The sequence below is a fragment of the Periophthalmus magnuspinnatus genome, chromosome 2 (genome assembly GCF_009829125.3).
Source record: "Periophthalmus magnuspinnatus isolate fPerMag1 chromosome 2, fPerMag1.2.pri, whole genome shotgun sequence".
In the NCBI taxonomy this organism is placed as follows: Eukaryota; Metazoa; Chordata; class Actinopteri; order Gobiiformes; family Gobiidae; genus Periophthalmus; species Periophthalmus magnuspinnatus.
Window position 1 is genome coordinate 3,262,821 of NC_047127.1, and position 26,571 is coordinate 3,289,391.

General features: G+C 39.2%; 1 protein-coding gene across 13 annotated transcripts in view; it reads left to right on the forward strand.

Moving 5' to 3' along the window:
• The window catches only part of dmd (dystrophin), a 500,656-nt gene that overhangs the window by 219,313 nt on the left and 254,772 nt on the right, over positions 1–26,571 (forward strand). For all 13 annotated transcript variants that reach the window (XM_055226238.1, XM_055226248.1, XM_055226250.1 and 10 more), the window contains 5 exons: positions 974–1,124; positions 10,132–10,251; positions 21,077–21,178; positions 22,685–22,792; positions 23,661–23,840. In XM_055226238.1, the coding sequence (XP_055082213.1) occupies positions 974–1,124; positions 10,132–10,251; positions 21,077–21,178; positions 22,685–22,792; positions 23,661–23,840 (661 nt within the window). The remainder of the gene's footprint in view (positions 1–973; positions 1,125–10,131; positions 10,252–21,076; positions 21,179–22,684; positions 22,793–23,660; positions 23,841–26,571) is intronic.

A 26,571-nucleotide genomic window follows, 5' to 3' on the forward strand; every position in this document is an offset into this window, starting at 1 on the left:
TCATGTGTTTGTGTTGTGTTTATGATGTGTTTGTGTTGTGTTTATGATGTGTTTGTCATGTGTTTGTCATGTGTTTATGATGTTTGTGTTGTGTTTGTGATGTGTTTGTCATGTGTTGTGTTTGTCATGTGTTTGTCATGTGTTTATGATGTGTTTATGATGTTTGTGTTGTGTTTATGATGTTTGTGTTGTGTTTATGATGTTTGTGTTGTGTTTCTGATGTGTTTGTGATGTGTTTGTCATGTGTTTGTCATGTGTTTATGATGTTTGTGTTGTGTTTATGATGTTTGTGTTGTGTTTCTGATGTGTTTGTGATGTGTTTGTGATGTGTTTATGATGTTTGTGTTGTGTTTGTCATGTGTGTGTTGTGTTTATTATGTTTGTGTTGTGTTTATGATGTTTGTGTTGTGTTTCTGATGTGTTTGTGTTGTGTTTATGATGTTTGTCATGTGTTTGTGTTGTGTTTCTGATGTGTTTGTGTTGTGTTTGTCATGTGTTTATGATGTTTGTGTTGTGTTTCTGATGTTTGTGTTGTGTTTATGATGTTTGTGTTGTGTTTGTCATGTTTGTGTTGTGTTTATGATGTTTGTGTTGTGTTTGTCATGTGTTTGTCATGTGTGTGTTGTGTTTCTGATGTTTGTGTTGTGTTTGTCATGTGTTTATGATGTTTATGATGTGTTTATGATGTTTGTGTTGTGTTTCTGATGTGTTTGTGTTGTGTTTGTCATGTGTGTGTTGTGTTTCTGATGTTTGTGATGTGTTTATGATGTTTGTGATGTGTTTCTGATGTTTGTGTTGTGTTTGTCATGTGTGTGTTGTGTTTATGATGTTTGTGTTGTGTTTCTGATGTGTTTGTGTTGTGTTTGTCATGTGTTTATGATGTTTGTGTTGTGTTTGTCATGTGTGTGTTGTGTTTCTGATGTTTGTGTTGTGTTTCTGATGTGTTCATGTGCGTACCTGTGTGTTGTTGCAGGCTGCATGAGGTGCTGATGGAGCGGCAGCAGCAGCAGTTACAGCAGCTGACAGACTGGCTGGACGTGACTGAGACTCGCATTAAAAAGATGAACGCTCAGCCGCTGGGACCGGACCTGGAAGACGTCAAGCACCAAGTGGAGGAGCATAAGGTGTCGTTATGTCGTTTCCTCGTCACAAACACACCTGGAGTCGTGTTTTGTTTCATTCACACATGTTTAACGCACAAAAGCTGCAGATTTAGGCTGAGAAAACACTGTTAAGTTGAAAAAAAAACTACCACTTCATGACATCACAAGGTGGAACAGAGCATGTGGAGCTTTGGAGGTGTCTAAAGGCGACACAATACACAAAATCGAGTTGTACTAAGAGTGATTCATGTTTGAGTAATCTTTATATTTCTGTAACCAAGACGCCATTACTCTGAAAATTTACGTTTCCCCCACCCCCCATGTCCGCCTCCTGCTCTGTACTCGTTTTAAGCTGGTTTAGACCTCATTTAGTCCACGTTTAGTCCTGGTTTAGTCCTGGTTTAGTCCTGGTTTAGTCCTGGTTTTGTCCATGTTTAGTCCTAGTTTAGTCCTGGTTTTGTCCATGTTTAGTCCTGGTTTAGTCCTGGTTTAGTCCTGGTTCAGTCCTGGTTTAGTCCTGGTTTAGTCCATGTTTAGTTCTGGTTTAGTCCTGGTTCAGTCCTGGTTTAGTCCTGGTTTAGTCCATGTTTAGTCCTGGTTTAGTCCTGGTTTTGTCCATGTTTAGTCCTGTTTTAGTCCATGTTTAGTCCATGTTTAGTCCTGGTTTAGTCCTGGTTTAGCCCTGGTTTAGTCCTGGCTTAGTCCTGGTTTAGTCCTGGCTTAGTCCTGGTTTAGTCCTGGTTTAGTCCTGGTTTAGTCCTGGTTTAGTCCTGATTTAGTCCTGGTTTAGCCCTGGTTTAGCCCTGGTTTAGTCCTGGCTTAGTCCTGGTTTAGTCCTGGTTTAGTCCTGGTTTAGTCCTGATTTAGTCCTGGTTTAGTCCTGGTTTAGTCCTGGTTTAGTCCTGGTTTAGTCCTGGTTTAGTCCTGGACCACAGACAAACCAAAGCATAAATCTTTATCCACAAACCTCTGGGTTGGTGGTTCAGGTCCAACACTGACAAATACTGTTACTATGTCCTTGGGCAAGACACTCCACCCTCTGTGTGTGTGTATGAAAGTGTCTGTATGAAAGTGTGTGTATGAACGTGTGTGTGGGTGAACGTGTGTGTGTGTATGAAAGTGTGTGTATGAATGTGTGTGTACGAATGTGTGTGTATGAAGGGGTGTGTGTGTGTATGAAAGTGTGTGTGGGGGTGTATAAAAGTGTGTGTGTGTGTATGAAAGTGTGTGTGTATGAAAGTGTGTGTATGGGGGTGTGTGTGTATGAAAGTGTGTGTGTGTGTATGAAAGTGTGCGTGTATGAAAGTGTGTGTGTGTATGAAAGTGTGTGGGGGTGAACATGTGTGTGTATGAACGTGTGTGGGTGTGTGTAGGGGGGGTGTGTGTGCGTGTGTGTATGAAGGTGGGGGTGTGTGTATGAACGTGTGTGTGATTGATTGTGTTCAGCTGTAGTTGTGTTACTCTCCCCAGGGGCAGCTGCACCTCGTTATTACTATATAGAAAAAACACGTCACTTTTGTTTCTTTACTATATTTATTTATTTATTTATTTATTTCAGGCTAATACTAAAAAAATCAGCTCTATCGTGTTTGTGTCGCTCTGTCATTATAATCTCTGACACTCGTGGATCATTATGTTAGAATTTACACTTTTTAAATCACAATATTCATCTAAAACGACTTAATAAAAGAAACAAGTCCAATGATTTTTGCGTTAGAAAACTGCGGCGTCCAACGGGAGCTGACGTCGGAGTAAACGTCATCACGACAAAGAGACGTGGAACTGTCGGCGCCCCCTGTGGACAGCTGCACGTCACACTAGCGAGCAGGGGAATCCGAATCCCACGAGTATCAACGAATAAGAAAGTAAAACTGGAGAAGGAAGTGCGTGCGACACAGGTGGAGGTGAAAACGGGGATTTATCGGCAAAATGGCGTCTTGAAAATAGACAAAACTCAAACATGAATCACTCCAAACACAACTTCAGAGATTTATCGAGGGAAAAAAACGACTAAAACACGGTTAAAATCTCTGAAAAGTCCATTTTACAGAACAGACCTGATATAAAGCCCTGTGTTTTGTCGACTAAAATCGTTCCAGCTGCACTGATATGACCTGACGTTGTTCTTCTGTTGAGTTTATCTCGAGTTTCCAGGACACTAAAGCCGCCGTCGCACCGTTTAGACCCGGTTCACACTGAAACTCCTTTGTCACCGTTATTTATGCTCATCGGAGCTGTTCATAAACAAAGCGAATCCCTTTGCAGTTGTCACAGAAGGGCATGTTTTCTGCAGAGACTCGCACAGACTCGTGTAAACGCAGACTCGTATTAATCAGCATGGACTTTGGGGGACGGACGGTTAAGGCTCTGACCGTTTCTCCAGCTTCAGTTCCGTTAATATCTAAAACAACACACGACTTAATTCGCAGCTTTTGTATATTTGTCTTAAGCTAAAACGTCCCCGTCGCCGTCGAGCTGCTCCGAGGTTAAAATCAAATAGATGCGACTGGTGTAACTCGACTCTGAACGCAGTTTTGGAAGAAGTACCGTATTTTCTGGAGGATAAGTCGCATTTTTTTAGTTTTCATAGTTTGGCCAAGGGTGTGACTTAGACCCAGATGCGATTTATATGTAAAATATACGTTTTTTTCTTCATTATTATGCATTTTTTGGCTGGTGCGTCTTATACTCAGGTGCGACTTATACTCAGGTGCGAAAATATAAATCACATTTTAATTAATTTCTTCATTTTCATGCATTTTATTTTACTCAGGTGCGACTTTTACTCCGGCTCAGGTGTAACTTTAAAAATATACTTAGCGAGTAAAGAGTAAAAGTATTTCACACAGATTTTGAGGTGAAAAGTACCGTATTTTCTGGACTGTAAGTTGCATACAGTACTCAGTTTTGTTAGTTAAGTAAAAGTACAGACACCAAAAGCAACAAAATACTCAAGAAAAAGTAGAAGTATCACATGAAAAATCTGCTTAAGAAAAAGTATTAAAGTACCTGTTTAAAAATGTACTTAGCGAGTGAAGAGTAAAAGTATTTCACACAGATTTTGAAGTAAAAAGTACCGTATTTTCTGGACTATACGTTGCACTTTTTTTAGTTTTCGTAGTTTGCCCGGGGGTGCGACTTATACTCAGATGTGAGAATATAAGTCACATCTGAGTGTTTAATTTCACGTCTTTGTTACGGTCGCACTGACAACCGCGTTTTTTTCTTCATTATTTTGCATTTTCTGACTTATTTTCCACGGCGACTTATAGTCCGGAAAATACAGTACTCAGTTTTGTTAGATAAGTAAAAGTACAGACACCAAAAGCAACGAAATACTCAAGAAAAAGTAGAAGTATCACATGGAAAATCTGCTTAAGAAAAAGTATTAAAGTACCTGTTTAAAAATGTACTTAGCGAGTAAAGAGTTAAAGTATTTCACACAGATTTTGAGGTAAAAAGTACTGTATTTTCTGGACTATACGTTGCACTTTTTTTTCATTTCACATATTATTCAGAAATTTACGATCCGCGGGACTTTAGCCGACCTCCCTGGACGTCGAAAAAACGTTGAGAAAATCGATGACAAATAGTCCGATATTTTCCCTTTTGTCAGATTGAAGTTATTTCTGTGACCACTGTGAGTTTTTCTTTCATTAACCAACGATTTTGTCCACGTGTGTAGATACAGTTTATTTAATTTATCAAAACGATCGCACCAGTTTAGTCCAAGTGGCTCGATGTCGTCAAAGAGTTTCGTAACAATACAAGTAGATTTAGGATGAAAAACGTCATAACAAAGGTCAAAAGTACCACTTAAAAAAAGGACAGTAAACAAGTCAAAACATTCGGTATCTGTACTGTACTTTTTACTTAAGTACAGCACTTTTCTACTTATATTCCATCACGTTCCACCACTGTCTGAATGTCATTTTCACATTTTTAAAGCAAGACGAGACGGAGATATTCAGAAAAAAAGCTGCGCTCATTAAAAATAATCACAACATATTTTTCATTCCATCAGAAATTCACCCAAAAAAATCTAAAACATTTCGCCGTAAAAGTGAACGACGCAGCCCTAACGTTATCTGGAAATATAAGTTCAGTTTTATTTTCGTCGCGTCACTATAAAACAGAACCTGATTGTGTAATTTCGCAAAACGTTCAAAACAACAATTTCGCCCCGTGCTTCTATTTCTACAGCGTCAGCATCTGTTTTGGAGGAAATGTGTCTACTCCATAATAAGTGCGTCACCGTTTTTGTCTGTGGTGGAAACGGCGATCGAACCGGCAACCTTCAGACGAGCGGACTTTACCGAATCGCAGTCGTGTCCGTGTAGAGCCGGGCGTGCGAAACGAAGCCGTTGCCGTCGTTTTGGCCGGTCCTCACTCCGCGAAAACGACCCGATTGGTTAAATTACCTCGGACTTGAAGACTTTCCAGCCGCCTCTTCCTCCCGTGCGTACTTTTGTTTTTATTTTCCCCCTTCTCCCTCGGCTTCTCTCTCCGCAGAATCTCATTTGGACCAGGAATTGCAACCAGCTGAGAAATGATTTTTTGAGAGACTGGGAGCCATTACAAAAAAAACGCTAGAAACTGAATAGTGCTCCCGCCGACGGAGCTTTGAACAATATGACCAAATTTTACAGCGTGTGCCAGTCGTGGGCTGTTTACGATCGCGGAGACGAGGAGCCAGATTAAAAAATGTAAATGGAGCCGGGCGGCAACGGAGGATAATGAGAAATATTGGGTACTTTAGCAGATAGTAGATGGGAATACGCGAGCTAATACAGTGTCTACTATGAAATGTACGCGGTTTTGGAAAAAGAGCGTACTTCAAATATCAACGAGTCGACCAATTTGGACTCATTGGACTGGAGGAGTTGGCGGGGAAAAAGAAAAGAGTACGAAGGCGGAAAGTGTTGGGAAGTAACCGTAGACTGGAACTTACAAAAACCACGAGCTACGAACAAAGTATTGTGGTCTACGCCATTCAGACTAGGGAAGAAGCAGTGAAACTAAATAGAATGAACCAACGCCGTCACAAGAGCAGCTCAGGACCACAGTCTGATGTTCATCTCCATCTCAAAGACGCTAAACACTCCTTTGAAGAGAGTGAAGTTCAGATCTGAGCCAGAGAAAAGAAATGGTTTGAGACGGGAGTTAAAGAAGCTGTTTTTGTTAGGAAAGACAATCTCTTACTTAAACAGGAATGAGGCCTGAGACATAATCTCTCACCGATTTATGATTCTTCAGACCCAAAACAAACAAACAGACAAATAGCAGGGTCGATGAAGGTTGAATAGGATCGTTTAAGCTGAAACTGGAGACAATAAGTTAGTAGTTAGCAGTTAGCTCCTCCCTTCAGACAGATATAAGGCGGCGTCCAGCAGTAATCTGACCAAAACTGAAGACGAGCAGCGAAACGTCTTCACTCCTACAACGTTTTTGTCCAGTTGACCGATTTAAACTTCGTCTTTTGCTTCTGTAGACTGTATAAAGAAGTGGACTTAGCGTTCAGCTCCAGTCAAATGAAGCTAGAGCAGTTATAGCGGATAATTTACAGCCGAGTTCCATGTTTGAAATTCTGACCGCAAGTATCATAGCAACCAAAGAGCCAATCCAGAGCGAGGCTGTTGAAGGTAACGCCCCTTTCATGCCCGCCTCACTGGTTTAGCACGTACAGGTGGTTAGCAACGCTGTCAGTCAAACCTGTTGCTAACGCTAGCGGGAACAACCTCAGGGAAAGAAGGCGCCTGATTTGTCTGTTATTAATGTTCATATGTTGATTTATGGACAAAATAGTGAAATATAAACACCAGGATCATGTAGAGGGTTAATACGAACATTTAAAATAAAAAATGATGAGTGTGACAGCAGCAGGTACAGAGAGAGGGGACACAGTAAAAAAACAAACTCAAAATAACAACAAAAAATAAAAATAATTTAAAAAAAAAATCTCAAAATAACAAAAAATAAAGAAAATTTAAAAAAACACCTCAAAAGAAAAGATATGATAAAAGTAACTTTAAAAAAACACACAAAAAATAAAATAAAATATATAATAAAAGTAACTTTAAAAAAAACAAACTAAAAAAATATATATATAACTAAAAAAAGATAAAATAAAATAATAATAATAATAATAATAATAATAATAATAATAAAATACAAAAAATAAACTCAAAATAACTCAATCAAAAAAATTAACCCCAGGATCATGTAGAGCGGATTAATACGAACATTTAAGACCAAAATGACGAGTCTGAAGCAGCAGGTACAGAGAGAGGACACAGTTTTTCAATAGAAAGTGAATTGGAGCCAGAGTCGATGTAGCCAGAAGCGTAAACATGCTCACTTCCTGTTCAGAACGCGGCGGCTAGCAGGTTAGCTATGTCCATTTATATATACAGTCTACGGAAGTAACATATATTCTGATATATACTGATTTAGAGTAACTGTATTCTGGTACAGTTACTCTTTCATTTAGTGGTATTCAAAGTACAGCTGCGCTTCTAATTAAAAGAAATACATGGTGGGACTTCATTATGTAATTTTGTCTTTGAACTGCACAGTATCAGTGAGAGAAAAAGCAAACGCAGCTCTTGTAATGCGTGCGTGTGCAATTTTCCTTCTCTAATTGGACATAAATTACTGCAGAACAAACAGGGCAACACAAATAAAGCTGTTTGTAATTATAAGAAGTATTTTTTTTCACTATAATATCAAGCAATTTGGTGTAAAAGTACTCTAAGTCTTCAGAATACAGTACTCTGATTGGCCCATGTACCAGAATACGTTACAAAACACATTTTAATTTGGGTATAAATAACTAAATACATTATATACAAGTATTCTGCCCAACTCTGACTCTGATATTTCTGCTCTTTTTAAAGTCTATATGTTTTTTTTGTGATACTTGTACAACTTTTGTGGTACGCAGGCTGCCTCAGGAGGTACGTGGACCCCTGTACTTTGAGTATTTCTTTAACTTAGCGATACATTTACATACGTTTTGCCTCTTTTGGGTTGATAATTGTTTAGAAGCAACTGTCTATATGGTTTAGTTTCACTTTCAGCCTGTTTAGTCTCATTCCAGACCTGTTTTAGTCCTAATTTACTCCGGTTATAGTCCGGGTTTGGATCTGGCAGTACTTACGACAAATACTAGCTTTGGGTTTTGTGTATTTTTATAGATGTGTGACAAATATAGGACTGTCATTCATTATTTTTTATGCAGCAAACACTAAAACTTTAGAAAATAAATCACAGAAACCTCGAGTTAATAAACAAATACGAAGGGCATCACATAATAAATCAGAAACTAAAATACCTCGTCGTCTTTACTTTCAAAAAGGACACGACCTCATTAATCCTTTGAGTCCTGGATGGAGAATGTGTTGATTTCCAATGTAAGAGGAGACGCTGTCCTGCAAAAACAGAGGTCAACGCCAAAACCTGTAGCTGCGAAGTTGAATAGCGAGTTCAGTCTTCCGGAAGACCAAATACAAGCCAAACACTTTCTTCGCTTGTACTTGATGTGAAAAGTTTGAAGAGTGCAGAGAACAGAGTATCCTAGCGTCTCACTCCTGCAGAGTTCAAAATGGTGCAGGATAAATGTGGCCTAAATATATTGATAACCTCCTGCCTCCTGCTGCTGCTCAAGTTTATATCACGGACGTATCGAATCTGGAAGGTGAAAAACCAAGATGGCGTCCTGTTGTTTTCCTGTCCTCATTGGCAGATGGGCACATTAATCATTTTCTCTTCTGCATTACTTCCTCATTATGTGCTAGCTCCTCCCACCGTGTGACGTCAGAAGTGATAGCAGCTACGGCGGAGCTAGCGTGGCCTCAGACTGGGGCTAGAGCGGAGCTAGCCACGCCTCAGAGCGGGGCTAAAGTGGAGCTAGCAACGCCTCAAAGCGGGGCTAAAGTGAAGCTAGCGTGGCCTCAGAGCAGGGCTAGAGCGGAGCTAACGTGGCCTCAGAGCGGGGCTAAAGTGGAGCTAATGTGGCCTCAGAGTAGGGCTAGAGTGGAGCTAGCGTGGCCTCAGAGCAGGGCTAGAGCTGCGCTAGCAACGCCTCAGAGCGGGGCTAGAGCGGAGCTAACGTGGCCTCAGAGCGGGGCTACAGCGGTGCTAGTGTGGCCTCAGAGCAGGGCTAAAGTGGAGCTAGCACAGCCTCAGAGCAGGGCTAGAGTGGAGCTAGCGTGGCCTCAGAGCAGGGCTAAAGTGAAGCTAGCGTGGCCTCAGAGCAGGGCTAAAGTGGAGCTAGCGTGGCCTCAGAGCAGGGCTAAAGCGGAGCTAGCGTGGCCTCAGAGCAGGGCTAAAGTGGAGCTAGCGCAGCCTCAGAGCAGGTCTAGGCTAAATCTTACAAAGCTAACATTTAGACGTTGTGAGGATTTCAAATTTTCAACTGTTCATGTTCTGAAAATAGAGAAAAATCCTACAAAATCCAACCTTTGTGAAAGCTAAAGCTAAAAAAAAAATAGCATTGTGATAAAGCTGCAGTACCTGAACCCGCCACTAGTCGACGTCTCAGGACAGAGGAGGAGTGTCTTATTAAATTCTTATTATAGATCCATGGTTTATATATTGTTTTGTGATGGTTTACATTTTAAAGAATACATTTTTATGAGTCGACCGCAGATGTTTTGTCGTAAATGAGTCTGAAGGCACTTTATCCCGACACTTTATTCACATTCGGATGCACAAAAACATCTTCAAGGGTAAAAGAACAAATGTTGTGAAGAAGAGTCCTCCATTTTAAATACAATGACTTTATGTGCTCTGTCGTAGCGTTTAGCTTCGGGCTAGCTTCAGACATCACGTCGCGCATTTCCATTCAACTTATGTAACTATTGTTTGCCACCTGGGGCTAAATACGGCGATGCATCTTCGCTCGGAGTCCCATTGGGTGACGGAGGACCCAAATGAATTAGCTCCCCTTGCTAGCTGACACTTGTACCATTAGCGCCCCGTAGCTAGCGCGGCTAATGGGATGTGTTCGTGTGGTTTTGGGTTACAGCTGCTGCAGGAGGATCTGGAGCTGGAGCAGGTGCGGGTCAACTCCCTCACGCACATGGTGGTGGTGGTGGACGAGAGCAACGGGGACAGCGCCACCGCGGCCCTGGAGAGCAGACTGCAGGTGAGACGACGTAACGGCGACACTCTTTAACGACGGTTACGCTGAGTTTCAGGAGCGAGACGCGACGTTCTGACCCTACAATGTTCCGATCTGATCTCAAAGTCGACCGTAGAAGATGAATACAGCTTTTTTCCACACGTTTTAAAGGTTCACTATGTAACTTTTCTGATAATCCAAATACTGAACAGAACTTTTTGAGCTTTGGAGATGTAGACGACTATAATAAAAGGGTTAGACAAGTGTGAATGGTAAGACGACGATAATAAACGAAAAAAATGACGTGAAATAACTTAAATTGGAACTTAAAACTGAGTTAGTTTTTTAAAATTCCCATCAGTGTCCATCAGGTGGCGCTTGTCTTCCCGAGGTCGATAAAATGCAAAAACTGCAGTGTAAATTTCATGTAAAGTGGTCCCTCGTTTAGGCGAAATCCGCGAAGTATCAGCTTTATTTTTTACATTATTCTCTGTTTTTTGCTGTAAAACCCCTCACCACACACTTTATACACTTTTCTCACACAGGCGTTAACATTTTCTCACATTTTTCTCTCGTTTAAACACAAAGTTCAAACCTTCGTAGGCGTCTTTGTCGGTGCGGAACGTTTCATCGACATCGCGGGTTTCGTCGGGGAGAAAACAAATTGCACTTTAAAAAAACGCGAAACGGCAAGAAAGCGCAAGACGAACCGCGAGGGACTACTGTATTTTGTTTTTGGTGTCTTATAAGCCCATTAAAGGTATTTTTTTGTACGCAAGACACAATAATATAAATAGATTCATTCATTCATTCATTGTTCCTGTGCTGCAGTCGTACAGAAAAGTATAGCCATTGAAAATTACCGGAGAAAATAACAGTTTTATCATTTCTTTATTGGGTAATGACAGTATTATATATTATAAGTAAACATTTATATCAGTACTCATAGAACCATAGTCACAAAAAAGTTAATAAATACATAAAAAAATACATCCAGAGCAGAACAGGGGCTGGACCTGGTTTATTACTTTAAAAAAGCAGTGAGTTTCCGCCGAAAATTAAAACTATTCACTGTGGCGATTTTCACACAATGTCGTTTCAACTTTACTGCAGTTTTGTCCAACAGTTTTTTTATTTATTCCAAAAAAAAAAATTCAAATTATCGATAGATTTTTGCATTTTCTATTCTCTTTTAAAAAAGTGTAGCTGGTGAAGTTTGACCCGCCCTGACTCTGACTCACCCAAGAACAGAATTTTGAAATGAATTTAAAACAGATTTTTATAAAACGCATTAATTATTAAAGCGATAGTGTGTAACTTTCTACAGGAGGAAAGTCAGCTGCATGATTCCAGGGATGTAGAAAGTTAAAACAATACTGCAGAACTGTCTCCATGGAGATAGACATGTTTTATGCCATACTGTGGAATATTACAGCCAAACGAACAGGTCGTCTTCCAGGTCAAGTAAGACAGTGTTTTATGAAGGTGAGAGATGCATCGATTCAGCCTTTTCTGTTCCAATACCAATGTCGATGCCGATATTTTTGGCTTTAAGTCTCTGCTGATCCCCGATATCAACCGATACCAGGACAGAGACTGAAAATATCGTTTATTTCCTTTAAAAACAAACGACATAAAGTAAAACTGATCCAAATGTGTTTTATAACAGTTCCTTAACCACAGAACAACTTTGAACCAATAAAAGTTTAATATTATGAGACGTTTTCTATGGTTTTCAGTTAAAAAAACTCACTTAAAATGAAAAATATGTCTTAATTTAGTCTTATTTTTTCACCAAAAAGTCACACACTGGGGCTTTAAATGATGATTAATGATTGAAAACGATTTAATTAAAAGTTTTGAGCCAACATTGTCCAGTAAATCGCGTCATCACATCGATTTATACTCACATTTATACACATTAACGCGTCTTATACCAATGTCCATATCGATACTTTTGTTTTTTTTACGTCTCTACCGATCCCCGATATCCACCCCATGTATTTTCCAGCGCTTGAACCACCTTCCTCCATCATGTAAATAAGTGATAAGCTCCCTCCTCCTCCGCCGAGCGCTCTGGCCTATAGATTTCTCAGCAGATCGTCGAGTCTGGCCCGTAATTAGCCCGTTGGACCTGGTCTGCCTCGTTTTGTTTACTCTATAACTTATCCACGGCCGGTCCCCAGTCTCCCTCATTCTCCACGCCTGTCTGCTCTTCTGATGCATGGCTCTCGGTTCCCCTTGTTAACTCCCGTACACAGTAAAGAATACGCTTTGAAATCTATTAGAAACTCAAGCTCGTCATTTCCCCCGACGTAATTGCGGCGCGGCAGCCTTTGCTCTCCGCTCGGTCCGAGTAATGAACATTCTTTATGAGTTTATCATCGAGATCAGCTTCAGGAGTTTTATGGCGTTTAATTCACTATTCTTTAATTTTAGGCTCCGTGTTTGGATAATCAGTCTTTCACTTATCCTTTTCGGAGTTTGTAGGTGAGTTTTTATGTTTTATTAATCGAACGAGCTGCAGTGGGAGCGTCGGACGGCCTTTACGGAAACGTCTCAATTTGGTCGATCGTATTTATAATCTAAATGATGACACTAGTAATGATAGAGTAAACCAATTTTCAATCATTAATACTCATTTAAAGCCCCAGTGTGTGACTTTTTGGTGAAAAAATACGACTAAAATAAGCCGTATTTTTCATTTTGAGTGTGTTTTTTGCACTGAAAACCATAGAAAACCATATGTCCATGCTCGGAGCGGCTTGTGTCTCCATTAGAGATGCATCAATATAAAGTTTTGATGGATTGGATATTTATTTTAAGATATCGGTTAAGTCGATATCCCATTTTGGTGTGTAAATCGATGTGATAAGACGATTTACTGGACAATATTAACTCAAAACGACTCATAATATTAAACTTTTATTGGTTCAAAGTTGTTCTGTGGTTAAGGAACTGTTATAAAACACATTTAGATCAGTTTTACTTTATGTCGTTTGTTTTTAAAGGAAATAAACGATATTTTCAGTCTCTGCTCTAGTATCGGTTGATATCGGGGATCGGCAGAGACTTAAAACCAAAGTATCGATATCGACATTGGTTTAAGAAGCGTTAATCTCCATAAAACGCTGGTGTTTAAATTGGTGTGATAAGACGATTTACTGGACAATGTTCAGTCAAAACTTTTAATTAAATAATCTTCATCATTAATAATCATTTAAAGCCCCAGTGTGTAACTTTTTGGTGAAAAAATACGACTAAAATAAGCCGTATTTTTCATTTTGTGTGTGTTTTTTTGCATTGAAAACCATATGTCCATGCTCTGAGCGGCTTGTGTCTCCATTAGAGATGCATCAATATAAAGTTTTGATGGATTGGATATTGATTTTAAGATATCGGTTGAGTCGATATCCCATTTTGGTGTGTAAATCGATGTGATAAGACGATTTACTGGACAATATTAACTCAAAACGACTCATAATATTAAACTTTTATTGGTTCAAAGTTGTTCCGTGGTTAAGGAACTGTTATAAAACACATTCAGATCAGTTTTACTTTATGTCGTTTGTTTTTAAAGGAAATAAACGATATTTTCAGTCTCTGCTCTAGTATCGGTTGATATCGGGGATCGGCAGAGACTTAAAACCAAAGTATTGACATCGACATTGGTATTGGAACAGAAAAGGCTGAATCGATGCATCTCTTCATAAAACACTGTCTTACTTGACCTGGAAGACGACCTGTTCGTTTGACTCTAATATTCCACAGTATGGCATAAAACATGTCTATCTCCATGGAGACAGTTCTGCAGTATTGTTTTAACTTTCTACATCCCTGGAATCATGCAGCTGACTTTCCTCCTGTAGAAAGTTACACACTATCACTTTAATAATTAATGTGTTTTATAAAAATCTGTTTTAAATTCATTTCAAAATTCTGTTCTTGGGTGAGTCAGAGTCAGGGCGGGTCAAACGTCACCAGCTACACTTTTTTAAAAGAGAATAGAAAATGCAAAAATATATCGAAAATTTGAATTTTTTTTTTGGAATAAATAAAAAAACTGTTGGACAAAACTGCAGTAAAGTTGAAACGACATTGTGTGAAAATCGCCACAGTGAATAGTTTAAATTTTCCACGGAAACTCACTGCTTTTTTAAAGTAATAAACCAGGTCCAGCAACCTGTTCTGCTCTGGATGTATTTTTTTTTATGTATTTATTCACTTCTTTTTTCATGCAGGAGACAAAACTTTAATTTGTAGTAGTGTCAAATTAATTCTGTATATTAATTCAAACGCTAAAACCCAAAGTGTGGAAAATTGTTAGATTGTTTTGGGCGTGTGGAGTCGTATTCCGTTGTTTCTCCGCGCTGTGTAACGTGGGATTTGGTTCAGCGCGGTGCTTTACATTTGATATGGAAATGTAAGTTTTAATCATAAACCGCAGCCACCTGGTCTAAGGCGCCTCTCTGGTCTGTGAGTACATAACACGAGAAGAAAAGATGAGGTCGTCGTGTTTCTGAGCTAAAACTGAAACGGAGAATGGAGATAATTAGGAGCGGGTGTGAAGTGCGTGTGTTTGGAAAGCAGATTAGCCGAAAATTATACTGACTTTTAAATGTAAGCAATGTTTTCACTACAGATTGCGTAAGTTAATACAGGCCCCGCTTCAGCTGCAAGATATTTACGTGCAGATATTTATTCCATTGAATCCAATTTGCTTCTAAACATGTAAAAGTGAGTAGTGTCTAGAAGCGTGTGTTAGCCTTGAAGCTAACTGACAATTGCCGCTATTCATGGATTGAATAATAAATAAAAAAATTATCCAGAGCAATTAACAGTTTAAAACACAATATTATATACATTAGTTTAAATGGGAAAATTCCTCAAAATGTTTAATACCATCATTTTTTCATTTTAACCAGAGGTGTACCCCAAGGCTCAATTTTGGGCCCGCTGCTTTTTACTATATTTATGAGTTCCATTGGTTGTAATTTAAGAAAAAAGCCTCATACATTTATTTGCAGATGATGCTGTTTTGTATGCAAGTGCTCCCTCTGCTGATCACTCTATTTTAATGACACTCAAAATTCTCTCAAAAATCTTAAACTGTCATTGAATGCAAATAAAAGTAAATATATGTTGTTTTTTTCCCTTAAAACATGTAAATGATAAACGTACACTGATTGAAAGAGTCAACACTTATAAATATCTTTTGGTTTTGGCATGACAAAAACTTAATCTTTTAAAATACTTATCTCGGAATTATGTAACAGTTTAAAATCAAAATGATCAGTTTATTATTAAAGCAATTTCTGTTCTGTTGCATGAAAAACAGACACAGAGGCACCGGGATCGTTCTGTAGATCTTTATTGTCGGTTACAGCAAAACAGTCGGGGTAAATGCAGCATCCAGCAGAATTCAAAGCCGAGTAGAAAGCAAAGTCAAGTGAACAGAGTCTAAACCGGAGTCTAAACCGGAGTCTAAACCGGAGTCTAAACCGGAGTCTAAACCGGAGTCTAAACCGGAGTCTAAAACGGAGTCTAAAACGGAGTCTAAAGCAAAATCAAGTGAGTAGAGTCTAAAGCAGAGTCTAAAACTGAGTCTAAAGAGGAGTCTAAAGAGGAGTCTAAAGAGGGGTCTAAAGTGGAGTCTACAGCGGAGTCTAAAGCGGAGTCTAAAGCGGAGTCTAAAGCGGAGTCTACAGCGGAGTCTACAGCGGAGTCTACAGCGGAGTCTACAGCGGAGTCTACAGCGGAGTCTACAGCGGAGTCTAAAGAGGAGTCTAAAGAGGAGTCTAAAGAGGAGTCTAAAGCGGAGTCTAAAACGGCATCTAAAACGGAGTCTAAAGCGGAGTAGTCAAGTGAATAAAAGGGTCTAAAACGGAGTGTAAATTAGAGTCTAAGGCGGTGAGCTTGCACCAGTGTTTTATACCCCTGCCTTCGTGGGGGTCACACACACATATGAAACGACGCTACAGATAAGAAATGTACCTTTAACCAAAATGACCAGGACATCACTGCTGTCCTCCCTTTAGTGTGATGTATTTTCACTGCGGCATGATGGGAAACAGAACATTTTGCTCCTTAAACAGTGTATTACATTTGTATTGTCCACATATCTCATTGAATTACACAACAGAAATCGCTGAAGCACTTTTCTTTTTGTACTAGATTATGGAGATATAATAAACACATAGAGTCCAGCCTGTTCTTTAAACCTTTAGCTGCGTCTTTCACTCAGGTTGGCCATCGCTATCTAGAAGAACAACACTGTATAAAATGTATTTATACGGGACTACGACGATAGACTCGATATACCGCTTCAATCCTAGATCTCATGAGCGTCTACGTCTAAAAACTGGCTCCACTACAACTGAAATTGAGGGGAAAAAAACACTTTTGGTTATTTAAATACATAAACAACGGATACAAATATATAAACGGACTTATGTGTTTATTTGTTTTGTTTGTATTGATCCGTATTTTAACGAGGCGTCTCCCTGTATAAATAAAAACAAATAAAAACCCGCTCACGGCCCACAGTAGTTTGGTAATTTTCAGGTTATGTCGTCTAATAGAGAAAAGATTATTAATATTATTTTTTAAGTCGATTTAACGATAATAATCAGAGTAGAGCTGATGATTTTACGCCATTTGCAGCTTCAAAATCCCCGTCTAACCTTTTGTAATCGTCCTTTTCTTTTCATTTATTTTGCCCCGCTCTGCTCCGCCGTGTTACTAAATATATCCGAGTAGCTAGTGTGAGTTTTGTTATGTAAAAATGCAAATGGCTTCGGTGCTGCCTGCCGTTTGAACTGTGTCATATGATTAATTAGGAGTCATTGGTTTCCACATTAACCGCCGAGCTCGGGTCCACACGCCTGTCGCTCACGCCGCTCGCTCTCGTCATTGTCTCCTCGCTTCCACTTCACTCTCTCCTCCTGGTATTTTGACGTTAGCATCTCGTTATGCAACAAACCCCCGTTTATATCGTTTTAATGTGATCGGTATCGACGTCCACATTGTGTTTGTTCCAAAGTTTCGTGCAGGTTACGGTTTTAAAATGGGTAAAGGGATGTTTTTTTATGTTTTTTGTTTGTTTTGTTTGTTTTTTTACTGACTGGAGCGTGTGTCTGTTTCCTTTGCTGAGTTAAATGCTATAATCAAATATAATTACAGGATTAAGTATAATTGTGCCCTTTGCTGACTCTGGAACAGGGCCGTCCACAGAAAACAGGGGGCCCGGGGCGAGAAACCTCAAATTGGCCCCCCGTCTAATTAAAAAATAAAAAAATGTTTGTTGATGATAATAATAATAATAGTAATAATAATAATAGTAATAATAATAATAATAATAATAATAGTAATAATAATAATAATAATAATAATAATAACAATAGTAATGATAATAATGTTTGTCAATGATGATAATAATTGTTATGATAATAATAATAACAACAACAATGTTTGATGATGATAATTGTTATAATAATAATAACAACAATAATAACAACAACAATAACAACAACAACAATAATAACAATAACATCGTTTGTCAATGATGATAATAATTGTGATAATAATAACAACAATAATAATAATAACAACAATAATAACAATAATAACAGCAACAATAATAATAATAATAATAATAATAATAACAATAATAACAACAACAACAACAATAATAACAAGAACAATGTTTGATGATGGTGATGATGATAACTGTTATAATAATAATAGCAATGATAATAATAATGTTTGATAATAATAATGTTTGATGATGATGATGATGATGATGATGATAATAATAATAATTACATACAACAAAACATAATAAAACATTACAATTTTCTTTTTATTTATTTATTTCAAGCATAGTTACACCTAAAGCACAAGCTCGAAAAGGAGTTGGAAAAAGAAAACTTGTTAAGTCCCACCCCTAAAATAACAATATCTTAACACTTATTTAGTGTTTTTCGTGACACTCAAAGACGATTCACACAGTTCAGGACAAAACACAAATGAAAGAAACAAATAAAAAAGGACACGCTCTTATCTGAAGGCAGTTTTGAACAGGCGAGTTAATATAAATGAGTAGGAATAGGGTCCAATTCTGGGCCCCCTAAGACCCTGGGGCCCCGGACTACAGACACCTTTGTCCCCCCCTGTTGACGCCCCTGCTGTGGTAGTGAAGATGTTCAAAAATACACACCAATACGTCCATGTAAACAGCTGTAGTGTTTTTGCTGTAGTTGGTTAGAAACAGTTCACAGTTCTCTACATCATGAAGCTATATTTTTTAGAAACGAGTCGAATCAAATCAAAAAGTATGACTGAAAATGTGGATTTATCTAATTTTTATTTTATTTTATTTTTTATTTTTTTGCCTTATCTCCACCAACTCTTATTCCAAGGACCATTAATCCTTTTGAGTAAAACAGTATTAATGTGAACGTTATATTTTACATTACATACATTACATTTTCAGTATAAATATAAACGTTTTTGAGCGTATTTTAATGTAAAGAAATATTTAAAAAGATTTATGTATCATTGTAAAATAGTGTAAGAATGTTCGTTTCTGGCGTAAGCTTCAAAGAGGAACAAGAGACTGAAACAAAGTCAGAAGGGTTTATGTTATTTAGCTTAGCATTAGTAAATTAAGATACTAGTTTGATGTAGTACTGCAGTGATAGAAAATACCTTACAACTCAGAAAGTCTGTGTTTTTTGTTTTGTTTTTTAAAATACTGTAACTAATACGATATTTTTGATTCATACGTTTTTCTGGAGACATAAATTGGCGATATTAGCTACGACGCTAACTCAAATTGTCCTGCAGTTTAACAAATGTACGCGTATCTCCAAGTATTAGCCCGACCGTTTAAACTTTACAGTGAATACTTCAAATCTGTGTGTTTATTACAAGTTAAACTGAACCACTAGAGCTTAAATCCTCAAAGGGATGCATTAAATATGTGATTTTTAGAAATATACAGTAAAAAGTACTGTTTAAGGTAATATGGGCCAATTCACGTAGAAGCTTGAGGGCCGAGAAAAATTGTTCTGGGGGCCGCATTTAGCCCCCGGGCCGCAGTTTGGTCACGCCCGGTTTGAAGCAACTGTATTCACTTCACTTTGCTACAGGATCATCTGTTTTGATTTGCTTCTCCGGACTTCGAGGAGGCGTGACCCGGTTTAAGATCCTCGTATACGATTTTTAAGCCGCCGCTCTGGTCGTGTGTGGTGTCCGAGCGACTCTGAGCTGCTCTGTCATACCGTAACCACGAAACATCACCACGGCAACTGTCAATAAAACCGAGCGTCAGGGGCAGACAGAGGCACAAGATACAAACTCAGAAATCTGAACTACTGCGCCACAAACTAGAAGCGCGATTCTCTGATCTTTTGAACATTTTAGAGCAGGGGTGTCCAACGTAGGGTTTGTGGGCCAAGTTCGGCTCTCCAGGGGGTCTGATTCGGCCCAAGAGGGGGCACGGAGATCTATTTTGATTGAATTTTGCGCTGAAAAGACTGTCGGGAGATGAAAGAGAGCTCATAGCAAACCATCTCCCTATAATTTAGTCATAAATATCTTAGCACACTGATTTTTTTTTATATGGAAAATGTTAATATGTTTGGCCCGCAACGCAGTTTTGAATTTTGGTCCGCAGAGAAAAAGTTTGGGCACCTCTGCTTTTGAATTTCAAAGCTCACAACTTTTAGCTTGTGGTGTACGGTCTCTTCGCTGCCATAACCGATTCTCCTCACGTCTGTGGTCTGTGCTTTTTGTCACATGTTTTAAAATCGTTTAAGATCAGACTGATTTTTTTTTTTATATGTAAAATGTTGATATGTTTGGCCCACTACAGTTTTGAATTTTGGCCCGCAGAGAAAAAGTTTGGGCACCTCTGCTTTCTAGTTTCAAAGTCATTTTACTGTCGATGGGAAACAGCTGACGCGAGGTGGGCTCACAACTGTTAGCTTGTGGCGTACGGTCTCTTCGCTGCCATATCCCACTGCAGTTTTTTCAGCTCAGACATTTAAAATTGTATCCGATTCTCCTCGTGTCTGTGGTCTGCGCTTTTTGTCACATGTTAAAAAATAATAAAATAAGACTGAAACATCCTGTAGTGTGGCGCTGGTTTTAGTTTACACAATAACTTCAACTGAATTCCAATAATTATGTGTATATTCTATTGTGATTTTCCAGATTTTTGTGCCGTTTTTATAGACTGTGGTCCCTCGTTTATCGTGGGGTTTATGTTCTAAATATAATTGATGGTATTCCGTGTTACTCGTGTATTTTTATTGAAGAGAAAATAACTTCCACTGGACTCCGATGTAAAATGTAAAGTTAAAAAATTTAAATTCACAGCTTTGCAAAATCCTTTTTTACCGACGTTCTCAAAAACAAAACAATACTACGGTAAGAAAACCATTTGTCCCCGTCTTTATGCGCCGCCTCGGTTCAGCACGTTTCCCAGGCGTGTGCTCTTTTCCTCGTCCGTGCCATTGCTCTTAAAGAGACAGTAACATATTTACGCAAAACTTAAATAATAACAGTTCTAAGATATTTTAACATCAACATTAATGCAATAAAATAGATGTAGCTTATGTTTATAAATCAAATATTAAACCTTTCAATATTAAATTAATCATGCGAACATAAAACAGCATTTATAACAAAATATCAAGTGAGGGACCACTGTATATTCTATTGTCATTTTCCAGATTTTTGTGTCGTTTTTATGTAGTTAAGGTGCAAATTCCTTGTGGAACACCTGCATAAAGTCTAAAATCACTAGTGCAGTTATGACGAGATGTTTCATGGTGTTTTCCAGGTGCTGGGAGACCGCTGGGCAGCTATTTGCAGATGGACGGAGGAACGTTGGATTCTGCTTCAGGAGATACTTCTCAAATGGCAACACTTCACTAATGAACAAGTACGTGTTCTCATTCAGATCATGTTCCCACCGTCTGACTTCCTGGACAGTTTAAGAGTTACTAATTACGACGGAAAATGGTCCCGTGTCCTTAGCGGCGTTAGCGGTTGGTATTTTTAGCATCCCTGTCAAATGAAAATGTATCGTCAAGAGATCGACTTTTGTGGTGTGATTAATGACGGGGGGAAGCGCAGAATCACATAATGGGATTACACGCGATTAACTGATCGTTCTAATTAAAAGAGCAAAACAGATCAGCTACCCAGAAGGCCTTGGGGTCAGACGTGTAATACTATGTTTGTATGATATGGAATAGTAATAGTAATTGGTAGCAACTAAGCTAACATTTGGATAGCATGTAATAGTAATACTAATTGGAAGCAGCTTAGCTAATGTTAGTATGGCATGTAATAGCAATAGTATGTAATAGTTACTGGTAGCGGCTAAGCTAACGTTATTATGGCATGTAATAGTAAGTAATACTAATAGTAGCTGGTAGCAGCTAAGCTTACATTAGCATGGCATGTAATAGTAATAGTATATAATAGTAACTGGTACCGGTTAAGCTAACGTTTGTATGGCATGTAATAGTAATTGGTACCGGCTAAGCTAACGTTTGTATGGCATGTAATAGTATATAATAGTGATTGGTAGCGGGTAAGCTAATGTTAGTATGGGATGTAATAGTAATTGGTAGCGGCTAAGCTAACAGTACTATGGCATGTAATAGTAAGTAATAGTAATAATAATAGTAATTGGTAGCAGCTAAGCTAATGCCAGTCTGGGATGTAATAGTAATTGGTAGCGGCTAAGCTAACATCAGTATGGGATGTAATTGTAATTGGTAGCGGCTAAGCTAACATTACTATGGCATGTAATAGTAAGTAATAGTAATAATAATAATAGTAATTGGTAGCGGCTAAGCTTATGCTAGTCTGTGATGTAATAGTAATTGGTAGCGGCTAAGCTAACATCAGTATGGCATGAAATAGTAATTGGAAGCGGCTAGGCTAACGTTAGCATGGCATGTAATAGTAATAGTATGTAATAGTAATAGTAATTGGAAGTGGCTAAGCTAACGTTAGCATAACAATTCAGATTCCACAGACTACGGCTTACGCGCAAGGTACGAAATACTACAAAACAAACTCATCTAGTGACAAGTGAGTAGTGAAACAACGAAAATAAGTTTAAACTGATCTGTAACACAAATCTCAACCGACTTCCAACAGCACCTCGCTCAAACTGAACCACAGCGGCATAAAAATTTCCGTAATTGTCCGTGCTGCGTCGTGTGATTGCGTGACATCACTGAGAAAGTAAAAGCGATTGCTCCGACCGTCTGACGTGATCTTACGACAGAGATCCTGCAAGAACTTGTCACAAACGCGAGATTTAGAGACAGTAATATTACATAGCATACAGGCAAAGACGTGTATTTGACAGGATTTGTTACCTCATATGCAAAAATTTAAATGAATCTGTTCAATTACTGTTTATTTCCAGTGCCTCTTCGACTCATGGCTGACTCAGAAGGAGGAGTTGGTTCGTTCCATTAAGACATCGAACCTGAAGGAGCAGGCGGAGATAGTCGCGTGTCAACGAAAGCTTTCCGTGAGTACAACACACACACTTTTTCAGAAAAACACTGAACGCATCGGGCGTAAAAACACACAAACGGTCCTGACATGTATCCAAACGCTCAAAATATGTAGAAAATCATCGTTATACCAAGTCGGTGTTATAGTTTGCAAACATATTAGTAATAAACACGAACCCTCTGTGCCCAAACCAACTGTCCTTCTTTTATTTGCTGAGTTGGTAGAGTTTTCGTCCTCTTACCCAAAGGTTCCCGGTTCGAAACCCGCTCTCAGCACAAACATCATTGAATGGGATGAGTGGTTCCTTCTATATGTCATTATGTTTCCTGAGATTAAAACAGGAAACATAATAACATATAGTAATAGTTTTTCCTGCAAATAATGCTTTTTTTGGATGACCTTCCAGCCTTGTAATACGTTGGCACCTACAGCTATTTCAGTTTCTCTTCGTATTACGATTGATACAAACTAAAAATCATACGGGGTCATTGCTGTTGTCACCTATGAGCTTAAATTCCCAGAGTCCGTCCTTCCATTACCCCTCGACGACTTTTTCTACAATTTTAGGTGGTCAACGGCCCAACAGAGAGTTCATCGAAGTTCATTTTGTGACGGGCAAAATAGCAAAAAAAGTGTAGCATATCAACGGATACCAGGGTATTTTCATTAAATAAGATAAAAAATAAGACAAAACTGATCCAAATGTGTTATGGAGCTGTTATGTTATGATAAAATTCAAATATTATGCGACTTTCTGGGCCAATTACGCCCTGGAAATAGTCTTTTTACATAGATTTATATGTTTAACCAGGATATCGACTGAACCGATATGACCCAATCCCAGTGTTTTAAATGGAGCGTTTCTTTTTGCGCGGTTGCAGATGTTAAAGAGCGAGCTGGAGGTGAAGCGGCCCACCATGGACAAGCTGTGCTCCATGAGTCAGGACCTGCTCTCCAGTGTGAAGGACAAGGACATGGCCTGTAAACTGGAGGCCCGTCTGGACAGTCTCGCCCAGCGCTGGGAGCGGCTCCTGCAGAGTCTGGACCTCAGCATAGCACAGGTAAGAGACGATGAGAGAGATGAGAGAGTGAGAGGGCAGAACTGGAATGAAACAGGGTCAAAGCAGGGCTAAAAGAGGGTTAAAGCAGGGCTAAAAGAGGGCTAAAACAGGACTAAAATAGGGCTAAAGCAGGGCTAAAATAGGGCTAAAGCAGGGCTAAAAGAGGGCTAAAACAGGACTAAACGAGGGCTAAAGCAGGGCTAAAAGAGGGCTAAAACAGGACTAGAACAGGACTAAACCAGGACTAAACCAGGGCTAAACCAGGACTAAATCAGAGCTAAACCAGGACTAAACCAGGGCTAAACCAGGACTAAATCAGAGCTAAACCAGGACTAAACCAGGACTAAACCAGGACTAAACCAGCAGTAAACCAGGACTAAACAGGATTAAATCCAGGCCGAAACCAGGTCCACACCAGGTCGAAACCAGGACAAAATTGTCTAGACCAGGACTAAACTGGGATTAGAACTAAACCCAGTGCTCAATCACCACCAGGCCATGGTACAGGCCAAATCTGTGAAGAGGCAACTCATTTTAGCAATAAACACCTCTGTAATTTAACAAATGCAAGCTCTAGACGTTTAATGCCATACTGAGGAACATTCCTGCCAACGCAATAACATCTCCATGGAGACAAACACGCCGTGGACCCTATAAAAGCTCCATAGTAGAGTAGACCAGGGCAAAACCAAGTCTAAACCATGAGCAGTTGTCGCTTGAACCCAGATGAAAGACGAGATTTATAAACTTTACCAGGGGAGGAGGAGATGGAGAGGCTGAGGAGGCTGACGGTTCTGCTGCTGCTGAGGTGGGCAGTGCTGAGGCAGTGCTGGTGGTTGGTGACAATAGCTTCAGAATAGATGGGTTTGGAGTGCGGAGCAAAGCGGCCAACACTGATTAAACCAGTGCATCTTACGCGACGATCGATACCGTCTTTCAATGAGGCTGTTATTGCTCTGCTCACAAACATTTTGCCGTTACCATACGAAGATTATAAATAGTGTTCGTCCGGCTGATTCCGAGCGTTTTTGGACAAGCTTTCATAATAAAAGGTTTGAAATTTTAAAAGAATTTTGGATTTAAAATTAACTGTGCGAGGATTAATTTGCTGAACATCTGAAGGTCCCACTGGAGCAGCTGGAGGAAGTGTCTGGGGTGGGGAAGTCTGGGAGTCCATGCTTAGACTGCATATTTAGCCTCTCAACCAGAAAAGGCTCTGTTCCACCTTGTGATGTCATCATGTGGTGATACAGGAAGTGCTCCACTGTGTTTTTAAACTCCACACACCTTCATTTCTAGAATCATTTGGATCATTTCCGTGTCTGGAATTGCTAATCTCTGCTGAAGAAAGGGTAAAAAGTAACTTGAAAACTACCACTTCGTGACATCACAAGGTGGAACAGAGCGTTTTGAGCTTTGGAGATGTAAAAAGACTAATAATAAAGGGTTTTTCCGCAGTATGGCATTAAACTTTTCAAGCTCCATGGAGAAAAACACGGATTAGAACGCATCGATTTCTGGGGAATTTTAGCAACAAAACCTGTGCGTGAATAAAGGAAAGATAATAACATAATGCCATACTGTGGAACATTTCAGACAAAGCAACAGCATCTCCATGGAGATGAGAAGGCAGACGAAGACAAGGGCCAAGTATTACGCTGTTTTTTAATCTATGTTCTAATGTTGTTTTCTCATCAACCAGGCCTGGATTTGTGGTTTTCAGTTCTTCTCTCAAACTGAAAACGCTCTGTTCCACCTTGTGATGTCATCGTGTGGTGATACAGGAAGTGCTCCACTGTGTTTTTAAACTCCACACACTTTCATTTCTAGAATCATTTGGATCATTTCAGCTCTGGAGTTGCTGATGTCTACTGAAGAAAAGGTAAAAATGAGCTTGAAAATGACCACTTTGTAACATCACAAGGTGGAACGGAGCATTTTGAGCTTTGGAGATGAAACAAAACACAACTCCAGGTCTGTTTTTGAGGAAATAACAACATTAAAACATGACTTTAAGCTCACAAGAGTCAGTTTTGCGTAATATAGGACCTTTTAACAGATGTAAGAAGTCGACATTTCACACTCGCGGACAATTTTCAAGATAAAAACCGTAACGAACGTAGCAACAATCACGTAAGAAAGGTAACATGGACACACTTTGCCTAAATATCCACCGGTTTGACCTTTAACCTGTGCATTTTGATGAAGACGAGCAGATTGCACTACAAGGCTTCAAGCTTCAAGCCAGATCTGTGGAGAGGCGAGTCTGCTCAGAGTAAAAGTACATGTTTTTCAAGGTATCGTCGCGCAATAAAAACAACTGTAATACAAAAAAAGAGTAGATTGATGCGTTAATGCCAGACTGTGGAACATCCCTGGTGTAGGAACAATGGTGATAGACCCGACCGCCCACCAGAAAAGTTCCACAATGCACATTTAAGTCGAGACTAACATCATTTTATATACTTATTTTGGTAGTTACATCTATTAACTATATATAAATCACAATTACATCACTCTGGACTCACTTTTGCGTCGGGAACAAAAGTCTCGACGGTTTCTCTCTCATCTCTCGTGTCGTATCACCACAGCGACCGCACCATCCCACACTTTTTTTGTCGTTTTTACCTCTTCATTTCCTCCTGTCCTGAGCTGGGGGGCGGGGTCTGACGCTCCAAATCCACCAATCGCGTCGCTAAAACATCATTAAAACACGACTTAAACCTCACAA